Here is a 22,835-nt window from a genome sequence, read left to right as displayed (position 1 = left end):
TCCTACTTATGATGCTTCACATACACACATAAATACAGGACTGACACACATATAACACGTAATATTCAGCAGCATAACGTAAAGTGCTACAACAGCTAAACCACCCGACTGTCCTGGAACAGCTTCCTCATTCAGCTGCCTGTTATCCACCGCAAGACAAAACTCAGGGACACTTCAGCAGGACTTACCATTAATGGAAATACTGGTCTTATTGAAGAATTAAACTCATTAGCTCTGAGTCTCTGACCAGTATTTCTGTTTATTTAAAGAGCAACTTAACTTATAATATAGCTTAAAATCAGGAGTACCCTCTCACCAGTTGGATTTTCACTCCTCTTTTTTGTAGGTACACAGTTCATCCAGATTTAATCTACAGGTTCTTTTTTTTCTGGCTAAAATAATTATTTTGCTGTCTTTGCGAAGTATTTCTTATTTAGTGGGCATTTATGTATGGCAAAATAAACAGTCCAAAAATAAGACTATTGGGCAATCAGAAGAAGATAAATACTTGGCAGCTACTGTTCTATTGATCTAACCAACAATAAGCCAAATTTAGCAACTGAATAGTCAGCAGTGGTAAATTAGAGCACAGCTACTTATTCTATCTGGGAAGTAACTTTAACACAGGATTGATTATCTATAGTTTGGGTATGCATTAGCTTGGAGAGGCTAACAACTGGCATCCCTAAGCTGGTGATCCTCTGCCTCGACTTGGGATTACCGTTTCTTAGCTGGCAAACATCCTACAGGGTAAATGTTCATTTTATTTTGTTTATCACACTTTTATGCCCCCTTTAGTACATAAATAGACATGTCCGTTTCAAACATTACTGTCCTTTATGTTTGCATGGTTGTTAGCCATTACATCCACCAGAGGGCAGTACAGAGTTTAGCGTTCACCTCTGAGTTCCAACATGATGTACATAGACGACCTACTAAATCATCTACATAGTTAGTAGCGCCCTGCGACAGACTGGTGACCTGTCCAGGGTGTACCCTGCCTCTCACCTGTTAAAATGCTGGGATAGGCTCCAGCTCACCCGCGACCCACATGGAATAAGCGGTCAAGATAATGGATGGATGGATGGATAGTTAGTAGCATGTCAAAGCTAACTGGATTAGCTACAACGTTAGCTTGTCTTAACTGGCTAGCGGTAGAGTGTGGGGTACCCTGTTGGCAACTACAGGGTTTTAAAGAGTTTCTATGTAGAAAAGAAAAAAAAGTGTGTATTTAATGTGGTTCCTGGTAAAATAAACATAAATTGTTGGCATAAGATGCTCTCCAGCAGATGGCAGTCCACAGGTTCACCAAAGCAGTTAAACAGAACTTCTGTTATGTTTGTTTGTTTATTCACATACACAATGTTCTGTAAATACTGTCATGATAAAAAAAAACAACTGTTAAACAGAACTGTGGTTTACCCATCAGTAAGTACAGATACTTTCTTGGCAGCTGTGTTAAATTATTATAATTATTTCTAGTTTATGACGGGAACCTTAGGCTGTCAGCGGTTGGTGCCAGTAGCATATTAAATTAAGTAAGATAAGCTAACATTGTAGCTAATCTAGTTAGCTTCAGCATGCTAGTATTCCTATGCTCTCCATGCTAACAGAGGCAGCGTCTAATCCAGTGGAAACTCCACTTCCCAGTTCCAGCGTCAGTTTCAGACAATAGCTAACATAGCAACGATGGACAAGATCTCAGAAAGAGACATGAAACCATGCAGTAGACAGTGGTGGTCTGTCTGTGGGGCCAGTAAATACCCTGCAGCTCTGTCTGCTGCCCCTGCAGTTTCCAGCACCACTGCTACGTTTGATACATCTGGGTACACATCTGCAAGCTCTCTGAAAAACGAGCCAAACGTTCGTCCTTAAAGGGCGTCAAAGACGGACAGAACTCTCTCTTTACATATTGGCCTGCTCTTATCCTAATTTATGGTTGATTAGTAGTGGGATCAAAAGGACAGAATTACTCACTTTTGGAAGACAATTGCTGTGCCTACATGTTGGGACAATACCAAATAATACTATAATACATTGTGTTGTACATAATTCATTGTACTGAGTTAAGTTACTCTTTAAAACCCAATATTTGCTTCCATCGTTAAGCTCAGTTACATGAACATCAAATCTGATATCATTTTAATTATCAGATCTTACACATCTATGTGTATTTCTGAAATGCAATATTAGAAAACTCTGGTCTATCCTGTTATTTTTAAAACAGCCAGTCTTTGTTAAACCACCGGGCCCGCAGTCTAAGTGTTAGCTGCTAACGTGGAAGCTAATAAGCCTGCAGAATAGACAACATGTGATGCTTTACTTTGTTTATAGACCAACTTCCCACTGCTTCAAGTAAACAAGTTAGGTTGAAAAAATAATCAGATTTGTAATGTGCATGTAAACGGGCTCAGTAATGAGAACATGGGAGAAAATATTGGCTTTTCTGTTTGTCTAAGTAGCTTCATGCATTATCCCCGCCCCTCCCCGGGTCTCTTATTACAACGTCATCATTAGATCTCAGCATCACAGCATATAATTTGCTTAAGTAAAAATAAAGACACGTTCTCACTATTATGGCTATATAACGCTACGTATGGCTTCTCTTATAATGCTAATGACTGCAGAATTTCTAGTACACAAGTTCCCCACAGTGCCATGCATTTCTTCCTGTGTTGTAGCAACTGGTCAGCCAAAGGAGACTCCTACGAAGAAGTGACCGACAAATACATGAAATGTTGGATTTAATGTCTTTAACTTGTTTCTTTCGTCAAGGCAGTGAGCAAAGCCTGTCACAGTGATGCATAGGAACGGCAGCACAGTATTCCTCTGAAAGATAAATATTGTTAATGAATAAAATAAAAAAGATGAACCTGTCTTCATTATTCAGGAGACTTGAAGCGGCTTTAACAGGTAGTTCATTTGAGAATTGATCACATTTGATTTTAGTTACATTACTGAGTCAACATAACTGAAATAGTAAAATAATAGTACTGCAAAGTAGCAGCTAAATGACTTTCACCAGGCCGTTATTAAAATGATTTAAACAAGACAAGCTGACAACGATGCGTTCTGGATGGGACACTTTTCAGCTTCTCGATGCTGGCTGATAGAAATTTAGTTTTTTTCTGTGCAAATCCAGTTTTTCCTGTGTAACGTCATGTTTTCTTAGAATTTCCCCTTCACCGCATGACTTAAATGCATAAAAAGGGGTTCATGACTGGCAGCCAAAAGCACTGCGAACTGAATTATGTGCATAGCTTTAAAGAGGTATGACGCTAACCTTTTTATGCATTTTTGAGTCAACATAAGGCAACTTGGAGGTCTACCGCTTCTTAAGCTAACAACGTGTGAGCTGGAAAACTGGAAAAATGGTCATGTAACGAAGACGTTAGTAACGTAAATGAATGGAGGACAATGAGCAGTCACCTTGTACTAATTCAGCCTTTCTGAACTCGTCTGATAGTAAAAAGGGCTGCAATGAGTCAGGATTTTATGAATATTTCTTCAACTAAGGAGACTAAAAAGATGCCCGGAAGATGCAAAAATATACTCAAGTATCCTGAATCCACCTCAGCTGAATTAGTTTAATTTCAAAGAAGCAAATGTCATAAAACGTGTTCTGATAGCAGGAGACGGTCGAGATAAAGATCTGTTAGTACCGCAGATCAAAGTTTACCTCAGTTCGGTTAAAATAAAGGTGCTGCCCGGTTAGTACTGCTGATTGGTCAGTGGTAACAGTCGCTGTTATTGTATGACAGCATTGTCCTGTTAGTAAATGATTGAGCTACAACATGAAGAGTTGGCTCATTAGAAAGTACAGACAACACCAGGGCAGGAAACATTCATGAAAAGGTCATCGAGTGAGATTCTCATCGATTAATAGGATAAAGTCCAGCATTTTGAAGTTTATCAATACAATTCTCAGCAATCTTTATGCTTATTTCACAATATCTGCTACTACTACCGTTTTTAATCAGTGCATGTGGTTTACAAATACGTAATAATCAATGTGAATAAGAAGCTACAAGGAGCACAGGAAGGGCCATAAAAGGGCTTATAGTAGTTCACCTTGTTCAAGTTTACTGTATTTTTAATAAAGTAATACAGCATTAAACCAAATGTTAATGTTAGTAATTGTTTTAAAATGCAATAAAACTTACATCTAAGATTTGTTCATTCATTTGGCTCTTTAACAACAAAAGAACAAATATTCTAACCTCCTTAACCCTTAAATGTATTTACAATTAAATTAACAAAAAATAAATACATAAAAAGTAAAAAATAACAAAAAAGAAAATGACTGGAATAAAATAAAATTCAATAAAATATTCAATTATAAAAATAAATAAAAAAATGAAACATAAATGCATAAATACTAATAAATCAAATGAAATAAGCAGAAAGAAATTTAATAAAAATGGTTAACATTTAAGTGTCTTCACCGTTCAACTTTATTATAATTTAAAACATTAAAAAATCTAGAATTTGATGCCAGCAATCCACTCAACAAGTATCTATCAGAGCCAAAACACGAGCCCAAAAGTTTGTACAAATTTTGGTCTTTTAATATTTTTTTACATAATACTGGGGAAAAAAAAATCAGAGAGTTTGGGATCTCAGTTTATAAAGGCCAAGGACAGAAACCGTGTCACCTGGTCTACACAGACACAAGGGTTCAGCAGGACCTGGGAAGTAGTGATGGGAAATGTGGGTCTTTTCAAAGATTCGGTTCTTTTGGTTTGGTTCCCTTAAAAGAGTCGCCTCTTCCAGCTCCCAAATTCTTCTTTATTTAGTATCACTCAAACTTATATTTTAGCTTAATTTGTCTAATAGTAAAATGGATAGGGAATAATAGTGAATAGTTTTTATGTTGGTAAGCAATTTTTTATTCAGCTTTATTTTTCCAAAAGTCTTAATTTTTTCAAATTTTTCTGTTAAAAGTACAGTTACTATTTAATATTCTAATCAAACCTTTAAAAAGGTAAATTAAGACAGATTTACAGCAAACAAATAAAATAAATTAAAGCCAAAGTCTGAACATTATGACACTTTAATTCACTAATTTCTCCACTTTTTCCTAACACTATTACAATTAAATGGAGCTCCCAGTTTCTCCGTTATTATCTGGGCTGTACCACTATACTCGCTTTCCTTCTTTCATGTAATGGTATGGTCCTGGTATTTCCTCACTTGTGATTGGCCAGTCAAAATAAAGTCGACTCGTTCACGAACTACACATCACTACTTGGGAAACCATTTTCACTCAACACAGTTAACATTTTTTGGATACCAGCTGATCTCAGAAGGACAGACATGCGGTGGACATGCGTTATGTTGTCAGATGAGTCCACATCTCATTCAATAAGAAAGATGACCTAGGCTGTTATCAGAGTAGCTGTGATGGTATGGAGGACTTCATCTTTGTGAAGGTACCACTGATGCTGAGGCGGATGCTGGAAATTTGTTTCCTATTTAAAGAGGAGAATCAGACCACTACCATAGATTCCTCTCAGATCTTAAAGCATGCATTTAACAGGAGGTAAACAAGCCTCTCTCTGGCATTAAAATTTTATTTTTTTAATTTTATAAATACAGTAAAGTTTGTAAGTGAAGACACTTAAAATAATTTCCATTCAATTTGTGTTTGTTAAATAAAGGAAACGTTGCTGCACTCGAGAAAATGTGTTTAGTTTGCGAGAGGAGGGCTGATTATGCCTGTATGATGTTACCTGCTGAGGTAAACTAATGCCATCCTTCACCCATGCAAAGCACAGAAGTCAAAGTCTGCGAATGCTTCCTGCTGCTCCAGCGACAGGCTGAAGGGCTTGCAGGGCGGCGACAGGACGGGCTGGAGGCGAGTGAAGTCGCTGTCAAAGTTGCTGACGTCGGTGGACTCTTTGATTGACGGCAGGAAGGGCGGCTTTGCTTTCTTGGCCAGCATGGCTTCCCAGTCGATGGTCTGAGTTTGACAAAGTCATCTTTACTGACTGCATTTACACGTAGACACATGATCACAACAACAGCGTTCAGCTGCAAAGGTCACTGCATCGATGACTTCCAGGAATGAGCTAATGTGTTTATTGGAGCTTTGATTTGCTTGGACAAGTTAACCCGCTGACTAATCAACACAAATCAATCCCATCCGGCTGAATCAGGACTGTTTTAATGTTTAAAATAAAACTTAAAATGCCTGTGAAGAAGCTTAGAGGCTGAGCGGCTGAAATGAAAAGGGATTTACCTCGAAGAATTTCTCTCCTTTGACCTCGTTGGCGTCTCTTTCTCCGGCTCCGAGCCTTTTCACCGGGTTCTTCTTCAGCAGCTGCAAACAGACGTAGTTTGTTAACATTAAAAGAGCCAACTGGTTAAATTTTAGTAAATTCCTGCCAACTTAATATTCAGACTGGTAAAAAAGCACCACCTTTAGGCCTTACGCTGCATCTGGTAGCCACATTTAAATTAGACTTTATATTCTAAAACCACATAATTATATATAAATTTAAGACCAAATGGGTATAACACAAAATGATTATACAATACAAAGTTTTCACCTTCTTGGTGTTTGTTGTATTTTTTCCGTTACAGGCTGTAATTTACATTTATCTTTTTTTTTCTTTCAAGGATTTTTAGGGCTCTACTGGCCTTTTTAAGGACTTGCTGGTCATGAAATGTGGTGACATGCAGCAAAGGGCACGGGGTCAAGGAGCTGTTGGCTCTGTGTATCACCTTACAGACGCATTACGTAACTTTACCACCTTAAAACTTGTTTGATGGCACAGTGACATTTATTATGTTTATTTCTGGAGCTGTCGCTGCCCAGCAGCATCCACAGGCTGAGAAACGACACTGTACAGCGTTGTCATCAGGGACGTTGCTAGCATGTGACATGATTTACACACCGTGTCACAGCAAACGTTAGCTAACGGATATAAACACAGCGGTTGTTCTGAAGGCGCAGCGTGGCTGATTCAGCATAGAAACACAAGAACACCTGACTCACATCGGTGGGTAATTAGCAGACTTCTGTAACTTGACATGAAGTCTGAGTCTGAATCAGGTGTGTTGCAGCAGGGAAACTTCTAAAACCTGCAGGACACCAACCCTGGAGGACCAGGATTGAGGATCCCTCAACATTTTACCACTACATCTCTAATGAGGCATGATCCCGAGTTCACATCAGCAGCTTTTATGCATATTCAGCATGTGTAGGACAGCTCAGTAAACCCTGGAGGTAAGATAACATCCCATTACCTTCTGCATGATGGAGACAGCATCAGGAGGAAGAGAAGCTGGATACTGCACATCGTCATTGACGATGCTGTCAAACACCTCCTCCTCATCTTCACCAGGAAACGGAGACTAACAGGACAGCAGAGAGAAGCTGAGTTAGACATCCAGCTGAAAGGTAGATGATACTCAGCACCTTGTTCAAATATTTGAATAACAGAAAGACAAATAGCAAGAATCAAAGCAGAAGGAGCAACCTCTCCAACAAGCATCTCGTAGATGAGGACGCCCATCCCCCACCAATCCACCGCTCGGGTGTAGTTGTCGTCTGTCAGGACCTCTGGGGCCAGAAACTCTGGAGTCCCACAAAAAGTTGAGGTTCGGTCTCCGTGACCCATTCCTGCCAAAAGGCACACGGATTTGTTACTGTGGATCAAAACCATCTTAACATCTCTCACTTATCTTCATAAAAACCTCTAAAATCTGAGCCGTCCTGAAGAAATGAACCAAAAATGAACCTCGCTGGGTTTAAAATCAGGTGATGTGTAATTATTTCACCTTCTTTACAAAGTCCAAAATCTGTGATTTTCACAAATCCGTCTGCATCCATCAGCAAGTTGTCCAGCTTCAGATCTCTATAAAGACAAAAACAAGCATGTAAATGGAAAGTTACTTCGTATTTTAGTAACTTGGTGAGTCTCACCTACCGATAGATGATTTTATTCAGATGCAGAAACTCCAAACCCAGCACGACGCACGCTGAATAAAACCTGAGCGTTACAACGAAATGATGCATCAAAGCAGAATAAAAGCTTAAAAATCATCCTAAGCAAGACAAACGTGCAGCATCTTAAAACACACCTGGTCTGAGCCTCGGAGAAGACATCGTTGTGGATGTGGATCATGAGGTCGCCGCCTGGTAAATACTCCATGACGAAGCAGACGTGGTCGCTGGTCTGGAAGCAGCCGTGGAGGTTGACCAGGAACGGATGTCTGGAGGCGTTGATCATCTCAAAGATCCTTTTCTCGCTCATGAGGCTGCAGGAACACACCTCGAATCAGCAAATGATGCCCTGAATTCAGGCTTCTGTCACACATTTCCAGAGCTGCAGATTTTATGGGCACTACTTTACACAGAAGGCCTGCTCACACACCTGTCCACCTCATCACGAGTCACGATGTCTCTCTTCTTCAAGGCTTTAATGGCATACAGTTTTTCTGTCTTCTTAAACTCTGCCAGAAGAACCTGCACAGAAAACAGAAACTTAAAGAGGAACATTTGGTGGCTTAAGAGAAAAACTTTCATTCGTTACCTTTCCAAAGTGTCCACGTCCCAGAACCGAGATGTATTTGAAATCTTCCATCTGCATCCTTGTAAAAGAAAACACACAGAGCAGATGTCACGCTTCATTCGTGGCTTTCATGTGACGTAAGATAAATTCTGTGTGGACGCGTGTGCAGACGTACTTTGGAGCAGAAACAGGCGGATCCTCACTTCCTTCAGTGGTGTTTATGGATAACTGCAAACAAAGATGGAACATTTTACCAGCCAGTTACGAAGTGAAAGTCAGGATGAAAGGAGTATTGCTTGTATGTCTAAAGCATTAAAACCTAAAGAAGATGCTTGTTCAGACAAGATTAGCTTTGAAAGGATCAGATGTAATGGAGTTGCATATCTAGGTGTAAAGATCCCTCCACAGCTGGATAGTATCATGATAATCAATCTCCTCCCTCTAATCCAGGAAACTGATCTTATAATACAGAACTGGGTCCTTGAAAATCCCTAAAAAGTGAATTACAGAAAACGTAGTGTGGTGTCATGTACAGCAGGTTTAATAGCAAGCATCTACCAGTTTTTCTTGCAGCGCAGGCACAGGTGACATCTTGTGTGTTGTGGTGACGATGCCGGGGGGGTTATCCCCCTGGTCCAGACCGACGGGAGGCGGCGGATCCTCGGGGAAGCTGATTACCGGAGCTTTGCTGCAGTTCAACACACACCAAGATGTTTTACTTAATATGAGTGAAATACATCATCACTAAAAGTCTGAACAAGTTGCAGCTAATTTCATTTCAAGTATGAAAAGTAAAAGTATTTAACAAGCTGTAAAATCAGAGTATCTCACAAATATGAGTACAGCCTTCACATTTCAGCAAAAGGACAATCGTAATTATAGTAGTCAGTGTAAAACCTGTACAGCAGCTCAGATTTACTGTTAACTCACAGCCATTCTTGTATAAAATCAGATTTAAAGGTGTTATGAGATCAAATTCAATGATAGGAGTGATATAAAATAATAGTAGATGAAATCTTTGTTATGGAAACTTTTCTTTCAGACTTCAACAAGCCAAACGAAACAACCATTGGGAGAGATGGGAAGTTAAATAAATAAAACTGACAATGTGATTCGCAATAAAGAAAATAAAAAAAGAGTCACACATTTAAGGAAAGAGCAGCGTAGCTAAACGTGTAGATGAAGCCTCAGAAACTGTGTCAAACTGCCAGGTGTGAGAACCTGACTTAAATCACTGGGTAATTAGCATATTCTGAGCCTAAGCCAAGTGTGTTACAGCAGGGACACATCTAACACCTGCAGGATGCCGGCCCTCGAAGACCAGGATTGAGGATCCCTGACCTTAGAAGGTTTCACTTCACACCAAGAGTTGTTTGTCCATTCCGAGACACCGTAGTAAAAATGGTGGCACAGCTATGGCAGCTGCCATGTATGTGGACCCACAGCAAGTAGATATAAATGTCTCATTCTAAGAGAATAAAAATGAAACAGTTATTTTAGTGAAGTGATCAGACGTTGCACCTTTAAGATCAGAGATGTTAAAGTTATCTAAAAGCTCAAATCTCCTGGGGTTCCCATACTTTTGCAGGGTGCTGTTCTCTTTATCCACTGTAAAAGTGTACAAAACCAAAATAACACAAAAAGTGCATCATCTTGAGTTTTCTGCCCTTTGGAGGTCATTTGATCTACTTGATTAACTGTGAACAGTAACAGGAATTTTGACCAGGGGTACCCAAACCTTTGCAAGCAATTCTATTTCCTAAAATGCCTCCCAGGCGGGGCAGGGAGAGGAAGCTGCAAAGGCAGCTTTGCAAACAAATTTCCATCCCCTGCAGAAGTGCCCTGACATCCATGAGGGGACGGGACACATGATCCAACATAAATGACGTCAGCTGTTGATGCTCATCTGATAGGGTGCAGGAGGAAGGAATTCAGGATTTCTTTACAGTCACGTTCAACCAAAACAGATGGCAGAAGATGGATGAAGTTACGAGGTTTGGATATTTATTGACCTTGGCAGTGAAGTAGTGGTTTGAGGCTCCTTTTCAACCGGATGCGAGGCATCATCGGCCACCGAGTCGGAGGTGGTGGACAGATGCGAGCTGAAGGTGGTGAATGAGCTGTAGCGAGGGAGGATGCTCATCATCAGATGACCCCACGTGGCAAAGTTCATGTTCATCTGGGCAGCTCGGAGAAAGTTCTTCCCTGTGGCAGAAAGACAAACCGGGACATGATTCAGAAATGGAAATAAACAGATTAAATCCATCTGGATGTTCGTACCTTTTTCTTTGGTGAAGATGCATCGCTGACGTCTCAGTTTGGGCTGCCGCTCCACCACAGCATCGATGAACTGAAACTGTTAAATACAAAGGAAATAGATAAATTTATGTTGGGGTTTTCCTAGAAAAACATGCATTTATTTAGAAATTTGGGGGGAAAGGAATCAAAGAAGGCCATAAAACAAAGAAAAGTAGACATTTAAAAGTGAGAAGAATAGAAAGAAATCACGCGTGGAGGATTAAACCTGTAGTTTTTTATTATTCCATGTGTGGTTCATTTGATTTGTTCCCCACACTTATAATACCAAAGAATATAAAATAAAAATATAACAGTTTATAACAAACCTTGGTGTAGAGGAGTCCCTGCGGCTCCAGGCTGAACCCCTGGTTGTGATTTGAGTTGTCCATCATCTCCTCCAGTCGCAGGAACTTAATTGCACACATCGCCCTCCAGTCCCTCCAGAATACACATACCTCCAGCTCTCGAGACTGTAACCACAAACAACAACTTATGAGATGTAATCATTTAATACTGGACCTTGATTCTGGGCTTTGACTGATCTCAAAACCCCAAATCTTTGGGTTTAGAGGTAAAATGTACTGTAGCCGATCACTAAACTTCCTTTTGCTGGGCTCTAGTTGAGTTTCCGAGTGGTGTAATAGTGCCACCTACTGGTCCCTGATAAAACTACAACAAATCGGTGCAGGATTAACAGAGCACAACGCTGCACAGCAGCTCCTGTTGTCCACAAAAAATACAACTCGTTACTATATGAAGTAGAGAAATTTATGTTCAGATCATTTATCTAATCAAATGTATAAAAAACGTCACAAATAAAATAGAAAATTGTACTTCTGGGAAATTGTTGCTGATGCAGTAAAAATGAGGGAGGATGATGCAGTTTCATTTAAACAGTGAAGATGGAGCTACGTCTGATGATTGCCAACAAATCAATGAAATGCGACTTTATAAGCATGTGGTAGTATAAACTTGAATGTTCTTGCTCGAGCAAAGGAAGCTCTTCACGTTGGTACTAAGAGGCCCAAAGTGGAACAAGAAAATCTCCCCCCACCATTACACCAGCAGCAGCCTGAAGCGTTGATCCAAGGCAGGATGGATCCATGTTTTCATGTTTCCAGCAGATTCTGAGTCTAGCATTTGAATGTGGAGCTGAAATGGAGACTCATCAGACCAGCAACGTTTCTCCATCTTCTATTGTCCAGTGTTGGTGAGTGTGTGTGAATTGTAGCCTCAGTTTCCGGTTCTTGGCTGGCAGGAGGCACCCGGTGTGTCTTCTGCTGCTGGAGCCCATCTGGTTCCAGGCTGGACGTGTTGTGTGTTCAGAGATGCTGTTCTGCAGATCTTGGTAGGAACCAGTGAATTAGAAAAGCTGTTTCATTGATCCATAATCTAAATGTTCTGGGATATTTGGGTTGAGACGATAAATTACATAAAAACAAAAGGAGACACATTTTCTAAACTTGTGCCGGGTCCATATAAAAGGAGATGAGATGGGTTCATCGAACTAGACTGTTTAATGACCCCTTGTTTATTTATATATCCCTAATCCATCTTATTTTGGCAATTTTTATTCTTTTGCATGACATTTTCTTTTTATTTTAATTTCAGATGGTAACTAGATACATACAGTAGATTTCTTCCAAGATGACTAAAGCATTTGTTTAATAGAAGGTCAACAGACATGGGACCATCAGTCAGCATTTGTGGTGAGCTCCTGAACTAATCGAATATATGCACGGAGCTGAAACCAAGCAAGGGCTGGTAGGATACAGCAAAAGCCCCTGCATGCCATATACCACCGACAGAGTGAATAAGTGGTATCAAAGGTGGCAGACATCGCATACATGGAGCATCATAACCATGTGAATGAATAGTATACAGAAACATCTGTACCGAGTTGGGACTGGAAGTCCCAAAGTTGAAGTGGGAGGCCACCACCACCACCATCACAGACCTCTAAAGCAGTTTGCATGTCTGGTTGCATGTCTGTAAGTACTCACCCGCTCCAGCTGGATGTAGAAGGTCTGATCCCAGCTCACCCTGCCAATGGCCGCCCAACATGTCCGTCCAACCACTCTTCCATCGAGCCGCAGCACGGCACTGATCTCTGCTGTATGACAGACAGTAACACATTACTGACACCACCCTGAAGCCAGAGGCTAACAGGCCTGAACAGAACAACAAACTGGGTAATAAAAAGCATTAGTGCTTGTTTAATATTTACCTTTTGTATTAATTTACTAAATAATAGCTTTAAATATCTTTGACTAAGGATATAATGTAATAAAACACAATATGAACATTAACTATAAGAGATTAAAGTTAATTTTTCTACATTTATAAATGCTTTCAATTTCACGTCTGACTCTAAATTGTACATTTAAAACTTCTCGTTCCTTTTTACAGCTGCTCTGGATTTGACTTCGTCTTCTTCCCCACTGATTGAGGTTCTAAGAATACGCTGATCCGTTGTCTGCCCACACACCCACCCGCCCACCAGCAGCTGACACAAGCTCTGCTGAGAATTGACCAGTACAGATACTGGCGTAATTCAGCTGAACATTTATATCCAGTTGTATGTTCTGACTATAGGTTCAACAAACAGTAGAAAAGAAAACTTCCATAAATCTTTGAAGAAGATTGTGATTCTTTAGAGAGCTGAACGTATACAGTATATGCACATATATAAAGTACAGTTAGCTCCAGATGATGGGACAGACTCAGTAGGACTGAGCGATACTGTAAATTTTGGTATCGCTGTTATTGGTTGCTTCTCATTCACTTTCTTGCTTTTTGCCCCCAAAGCACTTTGTAAAAAAATGATCGATCTCATCACGCTGGTATTGATCGATGCCGATTCTTGCCTTGATATTGATAATATCAGTATTTGGATCGATCCACCCAGCCCTAGTACTTAGTCCAGTTCCTGAGACTGAGATTTCACTGAGACTTCATTCTGCTAGCTCCCGGGTTTGGTGCTTTCTGAGCAAGTGCTTTCCACGGCTAGTTCTTATTCACCTGGGAGCAAGCAAACAAGTTTCCCACTGCCTCCCATGGCCTGTTCTCCACCTAACCTACACTGACTTCTCCTCATAGTTTGCAAGCCTCTCATTTTATCTGTTCCTCATAACACGTGCTAATTAGCTGCACAGGGCCACCTTGTAAGTACTCTGGATTTGTTAAAGCTAGTTCTTCTAAAGGGTCTACGTAGAGCATACAGGTCTGACTTCACCTGTCAGTCCATGCTTTGCAGAGTCAAAGCAGAAATCTTCAGCCATCGTGACAATGGCTGATTTTGTTCATGTTTAATATTTTCACTAAGTATGGTGAAACCAATAAATTGGTGGTGTTGATTTGTTGTCCTTTGTTATTGTACATTAGAGTTCATTCTCCAAGTTCTGACGTCAGTTTCAGACAATAGCAATATGGTGACAGAGGAGGAGATCATGATGATGTTCGTCCTCTGAAAGAGACATAGAAGCAGCAGAGAAGATAGTGAAGGTCGTCGAGGCCATTTACAACCAGGCTTCTTCTCAGCTAAACTGCTCAACACTGCCCCTACGTTTTCCAGTGGTACTGCTTCGATTGCAACATCTGGCTATGTATCCACAAGCTCTCCGAAAATTAACCAAAATATGCACATAAAGGATGCAGAAGATGGATAGAAGGATCCGTCTGCATGGGTATGCGCATTTAGCATAGAACATAAATGAGCCTTAACACATGTAAAAAGATATTAAACATCTTAAAAAATTCCAAACGTGTTTTGTAGCACAGAGCAACTTGAACCTGTATACAGATATATATCTGTAAAACTGGTTTTCAGACGGACAAACAGACAGATGGACGGATGGAAGGATGGCTGGACAGAGATCATGGCAGCAGGAGACGAGGAAGCTGCACCCAAACGCAGGATTGTTGTGATAACGAGGAACCAGAATCAGGAAGCAGGAAGTAACTCAACAAAATAAAACAGGAACAGGACGGAGAACTCAAATATGATAAAATACCAGAAACTAAAGAACAGACTACAACAGAAAAACAAGTACTAAAATAAAAACCACCCCAAACTTAAAAACTGGGTTTTCTTTAGAATCTAGTCTTGTGTTTCTCTGAGAGCGCCCACCGTACATCTGAGCTGGATTAGGGAGGCATCGTTTAGAACAGTGGTTCCCAGCCTATTTTTCCCTGAGGACCCCCTTCAAGCAACTACCAAAAACCTGTGGACCCCCCGTCCGCCCCACGTTGAAACCAAGCTTCAGTTTTATGCTTCATTAGCTGCTTAAAAACAGATTTAAGTGTCTTCTTAAAACTCACCTGTTCTCCTTGGATTTTTCACACTCTGGAGTTTTTGACATTTTGCTTCTGTTTTTACTTTTTATCTTGTCTTATTATTAGATTTTATTGCTTTGATTGATTTTATTCTCAGTGCTTTTACTTTTGTACAGCACTTTGGTCCACTGTGGTTGTTTTCAAGTGCTTTAAAGATAAAGTTGAATTGAACTGGATTCTCACCATAAATGCTGCATTCTGGCTGACTCCTTTCCCTTTGATAAAACCAAAGTTAATGTAATTACCAGCACATAGTTTTTCTTTTTTTTCTTTATTCATCTGAGGTGGGCCAGTTTCTCCATGGAGGGTATTTCCTCTCCAATGCCCTTCCACTGGTTGCAGCTTGGAGGATCACGTTTCAACCAGTTCCTTGTAATTACCTTTTTGAAGAGAAAAAATGTGAAGAGATAAACATTTTCAGTTTGAGATATGGCTTCCGGTTTCGACCCGGGAATGTTATTTTGGGATCCTTGGGGATCTTGACATCAAATACATCCTCTGTCCCACAGTGGATGCAGTTTTGTACATGACCAAATAACACGTGAGTGATTCATGTCTCCGGCATTGCTGCTCTGCTCCTAACTGCTTACAACTGAATGTTTATTTCATGCTCTCATTTTAATTTAACATTCGTATCATTTATACCATTTTGCTTTGTAAACTCTTATACAGCTTAGACACAGTTATTCTAGGGATGTTTGTGTTGATTGGCTCGGTACCTCCTGCTGAGATCCCTGATTTAGTGTTTTTATCGTAAAAATGTCTCAGCTGCAGGTCCCTGTTCTCCAAACTGAATTCCCTTTCGATCTGTCCGAATGTTTTAAAGGTTTTTCCTTAGTGTAGATACAGCTATCCATGGTCCAGGTCTAAACTTTAGAGTTTACTGTCACCTTCCAGTTTATACTTTTTTAACAATCTCTTTCCATATTATTAAAGTTTCCTTGACTATGCGAACCCTTCCCTTTGGATAATCATGCACACTGAGCCTAGTCTGAGGTTGAGATCAGTCCATGTTACGTTCAGTACGTTTCCATTTAGCCTGGTACTCTGGAGCGTATCAATAAACAATGTCTTGCATTTGAGCAGCATAATGGTATTCTTTAATATTAAGCAATGCTAGACCAGCCTTGTCCTTGTTAAGTTGGAGTATTTTAAATTTTACCCCCGGTCGAGCTCTTGCCCATAAACCAGGATATCATCTTATTCCAGGCTGTGAACTGAGAATCTGGGATCCTAACTGGTAAAGATAAAAAAGATACAGCAACCTGAGCAGCAGATTTATTTTCATCACTTCACTTCTAGAATTAAAGTCCATTATTAATAGTGACCATTTTCTTACATCCTTCTGAATCCTGTTATTTATTTTGTCGTAATTTATATCATATAACGTCCTCATATCTTGTGTGATGGAGACACCCAGATATTTTATGGCTTTAGCATCCAAATTCAGTTTATATTTCTGCCTAATTTTCATATTTGGTGTGTAATTAATAGGGAGAACATGCGTTTTAGTAATATTTAAATGAATACCCGACATCTGACCATAGTCGTCCAGAATGTTCATGAGTTTAGGAAAAGCTGCGTCTGGGATCTGGAGGTATGCTACAACATCATCTGCAAAAAGTCCAGTTTTATGAATTTCTTTCTCAGTATTGATTCCTTCCAGCTCCCTGTCCTGTCTAATAGCTGCAGAGAGCAGGACTGAGGCGACAGCCTGGCTCGTACCCCTACCTAGCCTGAAGCTGTCAATCAGATGACTATTGATTACATAAGGCTTGTATACTGTTTACGAATTGGTCATTAAAACCAGCTGCTTTAATCCTCTAAATAGAAAAACTTGTGTCCTTAATTTAAATCATACTGGCTCTGAACAGTCAAAACCTCGAGGACCCACTGTAGACTCCCACTGTAGATCCCCTTAGGGGTCCAGGGACCCCAGATTGGGAACCACTGATTTAGATGCATCCTCTTTGCAATGCTTCTTCATAACCTGAATACGTTCCAACCATGGAACACTGAGATGCATTATAAACCCTAAAACAGTTTTACACCACTGTGTATTGTTCTGTTTGGGTTGGATGGCCCGCCTCATCCTCCTGCAGACTCAAACACTGGCTCGTTCTTATTTCAAAGCTGTTATTCGCCTTCTCCCATCCTCCAAAACAATACAGGGAATTATGGCCTCTGCTAACAAGAGTTGTAAGTTTTCTGTACTGAGTTGGGAAAAAGTCATTTAAACGTGCAGAAATGACAGACCTGCAAAACTCTTTCTTTTTACTGAATTATCTCTCATGGTTTTAGTTTTTCTTACAAGAATATTCTAGACAAAACAGAATCACCTTTAAGTAAAATAATTTTATCTAAAAGTAAATCAAAAATGAAAGATGTCAACTCACTGGAGAAGCTGCAGGTCTTGTGAGGACTCTGTGAACTGTCTTCAGTGGGACTCCGAGGGTTTTCTTGCTCCGAGTTTGGGTTCAATAAATCCTCACATCCAAGAAGACTGACTTCAAGTTTTCCTTAAAAAAAATAACAACGGAAATTTCATTTAGACTAGGAATCAGTTTACAGACATCCTGCAGTTCTTACTACATAAGCTGCTCTTAAATCCGCTCCAACAGAATCCAACCAAGCTCGTTTCAAGCTCCTCAGTTAAAGCAGCTGACCAAAACCCTGCAAAAAATAAACCTTTCATTTGTCAGCATGAATAAATCTCCTGCACTCAGCCCTCTAATCAGCCCTCTCTGGAGATTCACGCTGAACCTCTTCATTTTCCTCGTTTAAACAGCTGGAAGCTCAAAGTCACCTCAAGTGTTTTCCTCACTCTGACTCTAATTCTCATTATTCGCCACCAAGAGAGCAACTCTGGCGTTTTTTCTCCTTCATTACATAACCAAAAGGCTTTTTTTCCTGCTTTGTGCTCTCGGACCAGCTTACAACTGAACTGTCCAAAGCCACCAGATTAAATGTCCTGATTATCCTTAGCCAGAGGTCAGCGTATGGTAAACCATGTTCAGACACGGGCCATCCATAAGGCTGCAGGGATGACATGTTAGAAGACAGGCAAAAAATAACTTAATAATAAAAAAAATAACTTAGTAATATTCCTTGAGAGAGGATTTGTTTTAGAAGTTTGCTGAACAAATGGTGCTGTGCAGGAGAATCTGTGTTTTACAGGTCAATAATGATTTCCACTAGTTTCCGCTCTGAAGTCTCCTGGGAATAACTGTAATTAGGCAGCAATCAGAGGGAAAACAGACAGTGTTAAATTAGCACCCTCCCAGGTAATTCATTTAAGTTGATTGCAGTCAGCTAAACCTGTTAAAAATGTGGCCACTGCCAAATAAGTAGTGCAAGGATTAAAGATTCTTTAATGAATGAATAATTCATTTATCTGGAATGAAATGGAGCAGCAGGTTTTAACAGTTGTGTAAATTTTCCTCAGTTCTTTTCCCAAATATTCCTTTAAGCTTGTCTGGAGGTGTTTTAATGATTTAGACTAATATAAATTCTGAATATTTCAAAGTCAATCCCAAACAATAAATAAAAACTCCACCATTCAGACTTTTAGGGCTTTAACTCCTTAACATATCATAGCTGACAGATACAGCTTCTGAGACCTATTGCATCACTCTATGGTAAAACCTTGTAAAAAAAAAAAAAAAAAAAAAAAACGTGTTGTATTTAAGCTAATGCTCGTCTTCTGCCCTCTGGTGGATTTCTTTTGCATGGCAATAAACATAGTAATAGCACATACAGTTTATGCAAATTATTCTATTCTCCATCTATTCATTTTCTATTTTCTTCAACACAGGGTATTGGGGTCTGGAGCCTATCCCAGCAATTACCAGGGAAGATCCAGGGTACACCCTGGACAGGTCACCAGTCCATGCAGGGCCAACACAGCAAGACAAACACTCACACTCACTCCTAGAGAGTGTGAGCAAAGTTTAAAAAAAAAATTAATTCTAAACATTTTAACTTTTTGCCCTTTATTTCTTCAGTCAGGTATGTGGGGTTAAGGTACATTTGGATAGAAAAAAAAGACATTTTGTGTTGATACCGGTTAAAGATGCAGGTTTGATGGACAAAATGGACGGCGAGGAGGAGAGGGGACACCCACGTATGGGGTTCAGGGGTGATGGAGGTCCCCCTGAAAGGTCGAGCCCCTTTGCAGGCTGCTGTAGAGGCTTCTGGTGCTTTTCCTTCAGGCGTTTCTCCAGTGATAGATGCAGAAGATCCAGCTTCTGGGAATATTCCTGCACCCGAGACTGAGCCTGAGCGAGAAACACACATTGTGTTCTTAAATTTGAGTTTTTGCTTCACTTCCAACAAACATGTTTAGATTTAGGACTTTTACAAATGTATCTAATCTAAATTTATTTCCATGGAGAATATTTCCTCTTTTAAATTCAAAATGTGAACACCCTGTGATGTTGGATGTGGCCTAAAAATCTTAAAGCTCCACTTCTGAAACCTTCAAATCAGCATTCTGTCCATGTTATGTATTAATACTTGAAAGTAAGACTGAGTCGCACTTCAGCCAGAGCCTTCTGGTCCATCGTTGGGATCCCCTGTAGCTGTTTGACCACATCTTTGGCCAGAATCAATGCATCTGTTTCTCTTTGCATGTAGTGCTGCAACTCGGCCAAATGAGCGTCCGCAGGACTGACACTGACAGCAGAGATCTCTGAGAAAAAGTGGAAGAGGAAACAGGAAATTTTCAGTATGAAGGAATCATTTCAGACAGCTCCTCTTTTCATTCCTGTGATCAATAATTCTAGCGCCTACTGAGCCATTTTATCTGAGATGCTATCACATGCCAGACAGTGGTCTAAATATTACCTTTATGCTGTGTCGGATACTTTCAAGCAATGAATAAAAACATGGGCAGGGACCATGGCCACCCCTGCCCACCCCTTGGCTCCACACCTGCCACAACATTTGCATTTTCACATTTAACGGTCCGTCTGATTAAACTGCCTGCTGAAACTAAAGTTGCATTTTCCCCAGGAAATTGTAACCTAATAAGGAATCAATCAGGGGACAGACTGGTCCGTGGTACCTAAGTCATATTTCACATGCTAGGAATTAATTTTGTTAGTTTAGAAGTAAATGTCATTTTTACTATCTTCTTCAATAAATGCTGTTAGTGGTTTTGCTTTCTGCACTTGACAGCTGGCAGGAAATAAGATTCAAAGACACTGGTTAGGGCTATAGTCACAAATAATATATGAATATAGCTTCCACTGATAATCAGTGGGGGGTGGGTTTAACAAATCTCGAGCACAAGTTTGAGCACAAGTTTGAGAAAACTCATTAAAAGGATTAACAGCAGAAAATTCACATATTTTTAATCTATAACAGATTCTCCAATAATCAAACATGTTGTTCTAATATGTTTAATAAACACTGATATCTTGAAGAGACAAATCAATTTTTTCCTGCCACATGGAAAAAATAGCAAACTGTGCCTGCAGGGCATGACGGGTGATGGGTGATCTACTCAGCACATTTGTGCCGGAACCTGTCACATTTGTTATGGCTAAGTCAGAGATTTGAACTTTAAAGATCATAAGGCCGTGTTGTTGTATTACATTTTCACTTATTTTTATGTTTTAATGAGCCCGGGTGGCTGCTTCCTGTAACATGCACCTGTCAAGGTAATTTATTTGACTAAAATTAACCAGAAACAGAGGTTATGGGTTAAATATCCTTCTGTGACCCTCTGAAGGCAGCTTATAATTTACTTATCCCAAGACTGACCTCTATGAGTGGGGCTGTTTTGGTTCCCGCCACCATCCCCACCGATGCCGCTGCCAGCCTGGGTGACTTTGATAATCTGCAGTCGGATCAGCTCGATCTTGGAGCGGCTATCTTGCAGCATCTGCTGAGCTGTGGACAACATCTGATCCTGGATAACAACATCACATTGAGAAGCAGGAAGTCTCACTTCAACACTGACAGCTCAGCTGGGACGGGAGCACACTCACAAACAACACAGCCACTTAACACTGGCACAGTTCAGCAAAACGAATCCAAACCCATGAGAACAAGTGTGAAAGCAGACATGGAACAAGTGAGAACAACATGTTCAAGCCAGGAAGAAAACAGTATGACTTAGCACTTTACCAACCTCGAGGTGATCCTTCGCTCCTTGCTGAATAAAGACTAATTTGTCATCCTAAGTGGAAGTGATGGGGCCACCTCTCCACCTTCGCTCTCCTTGAAACACAACAAGTCCTCTGATGTTATGGTGCGTTTACAGACACACTTTGACTGAGGACTCTTCGGATACAGTGCCTACATCCTGAGACTTGAATCTCACAGCATGTCCTGTTGTTTGTTTTTGCTTCTCTGCAGCCACTTCTGCAACATCCCCTTCCCACCGCATCCTCATCTTCTACTCCAGAACCAAACAACTCCCCCCGCCTCTCCACCTCCTCTTTTCTGTCCTGTCTTTTTTAGGGGGGATTTCTTTCTGCAGAGGGGCAGCAGAACTCCTCGCTGCCAGTCCTGCTGCTGCTGCTGATCTGACAGCTCTGATCATCTGCTCTCAGCTCGGCATTGGCTGCTGCGTGACCACATGTTCCTGTTCTGCCACCAACCAAAAGACAAACACAGAGCTGCTGCTGCTTCCTTCGGGACAAAGCAGAGACCAGCCTGCAGTGTTTGAGAGATTTGTTTCACTGGCTCATACACAAATAGGGTCTAGGAGATATTAATATCAGCTGCAATTGATATACATCCAGGAGGTGGGAACGTAGCAGTAGCTGCTCTTCCTGCCTGTTATCCTGAGCAGAACGCTGGCTAGGTTTACTGACAGCACTGTGAATTCCCACTGTGACTGTTGACAAGGACACGCAAAAGCTCTGTGGTTGTTGTGGTCCTCCCGCTCTCTATTGCCCTGCCAGAGGACAGAGGAGACAGACAAACAGAAAGGAATTAATATAAATAGACACGGGGACACACTTCAGAGGAGACAAAAAAGGTAGAGTGTAAAATTATAACTAATAAATAAAACCCAATGAAGCCCACCTTGCTGATTAGTCCTACATCAAAAGAATTTTTGCATTGCAGATGTTGTGAATTTGCATTTAGAAAATCTTCATTAAATAAGGAAACTAAGTTTTCTCTTTGACAATGGGCACAAATTTTCTTTGGTTTGTGTAACAGATATCTAAATGAGGCAATATAAAATATAATTCAAGGTTCTTTGGACGGGGGGTAAGTGCTGAACAACAGGGGGGCTTTGCTTCATAGCTCTGGGTTAGAAGCTGTCTCTGTCTCCACAACGCCAAATTACAGTAAAACCGCAAAAGTATTTTAACAAGCCACCCTTTTATCCCCATGAAGCCAGGGATTAGCCTCCATGAAACCGATCAAAACCAGGTACCAAGGTGGATAAGTTTGAAACCTCCACCGTCTGAGGTCTTGTGAGGACAGCGTAACCGCAACATTAGAGGATATGATGTCAGTGTGACGAACGCACGAGATATAGGTTTTTACAGAGGGGATTTATGATTTATCTTTAGATAGATAGATAGATAGATAGATAGATAGATAGATAGATAGATAGATAGATAGATAGATAGATAGATAGATAGATAGATAGATAGATAGATAGATAAGAAACATACATACATAGATACATAAAGAAAAACAATGTAAAGTAAAAACAAG

The 22,835-nt window shown here is 40.4% G+C and overlaps 1 protein-coding gene across 4 annotated transcripts; it reads right to left on the bottom strand.

Annotated features, from left to right (window-relative positions):
- Window positions 1-8: 8 nt before the first annotated feature.
- Window positions 9-22,148, bottom strand: LOC121648649 (serine/threonine-protein kinase N2-like). Of its 4 annotated transcripts, XM_041998894.1 has the most exons (21): window positions 21,289-22,148; window positions 20,919-21,066; window positions 19,691-19,842; window positions 19,216-19,429; window positions 17,549-17,671; window positions 12,821-12,930; window positions 11,144-11,287; window positions 10,800-10,875; window positions 10,532-10,724; window positions 9,078-9,207; window positions 8,695-8,747; window positions 8,541-8,598; window positions 8,382-8,473; window positions 8,089-8,265; window positions 7,935-7,997; window positions 7,786-7,862; window positions 7,485-7,627; window positions 7,252-7,359; window positions 6,242-6,322; window positions 5,733-5,962; window positions 2,761-2,829 (listed from the first exon to the last, which is right to left on the bottom strand). In XM_041998894.1, the coding sequence occupies exons 2-20, from the start codon at window positions 21,058-21,060 to the stop codon at window positions 5,759-5,761; spliced, it is 2,340 nt and encodes a 779-aa protein (XP_041854828.1). In that variant the 5' UTR covers window positions 21,061-21,066; window positions 21,289-22,148; the 3' UTR covers window positions 2,761-2,829; window positions 5,733-5,758. The 4 variants fall into 4 exon arrangements, with proteins under 4 accessions (XP_041854831.1, XP_041854828.1, XP_041854827.1 ...); XM_041998897.1 differs by lacking the exon at window positions 5,733-5,962 and having other exon boundaries at window positions 9-2,829; XM_041998893.1 differs by lacking the exon at window positions 2,761-2,829 and having other exon boundaries at window positions 4,935-5,962.
- Between the last annotated feature and the right edge of the window lie 687 nt (window positions 22,149-22,835).

This window comes from Melanotaenia boesemani, chromosome 11 (assembly GCF_017639745.1).
Source record: "Melanotaenia boesemani isolate fMelBoe1 chromosome 11, fMelBoe1.pri, whole genome shotgun sequence".
NCBI lineage: Eukaryota > Metazoa > Chordata > Actinopteri > Atheriniformes > Melanotaeniidae > Melanotaenia > Melanotaenia boesemani.
The sequence above is the reverse complement of the archived record's forward strand: the minus strand, read 5'-3'. Positions and strand labels throughout refer to the sequence as shown.

Excerpts from the sequence above, each read along its gene's own strand:
- LOC121648649 (XM_041998894.1), bottom strand. The coding sequence starts at position 21,060 with ATGTTGTCCACAGCTCAGCAGATGCTGCAAGATAGCCGCTCCAAGATC. Across the intron at positions 8,266-8,381 it reads ACTCGTGATGAGGTGGACAG|CCTCATGAGCGAGAAAAGGA; the intron begins GTGTGTGAGCAG and ends GTGTTCCTGCAG. Across the intron at positions 6,323-7,251 it reads CTGTCTCCATCATGCAGAAG|CTGCTGAAGAAGAACCCGGT; the intron begins GTAATGGGATGT and ends GTCTGTTTGCAG.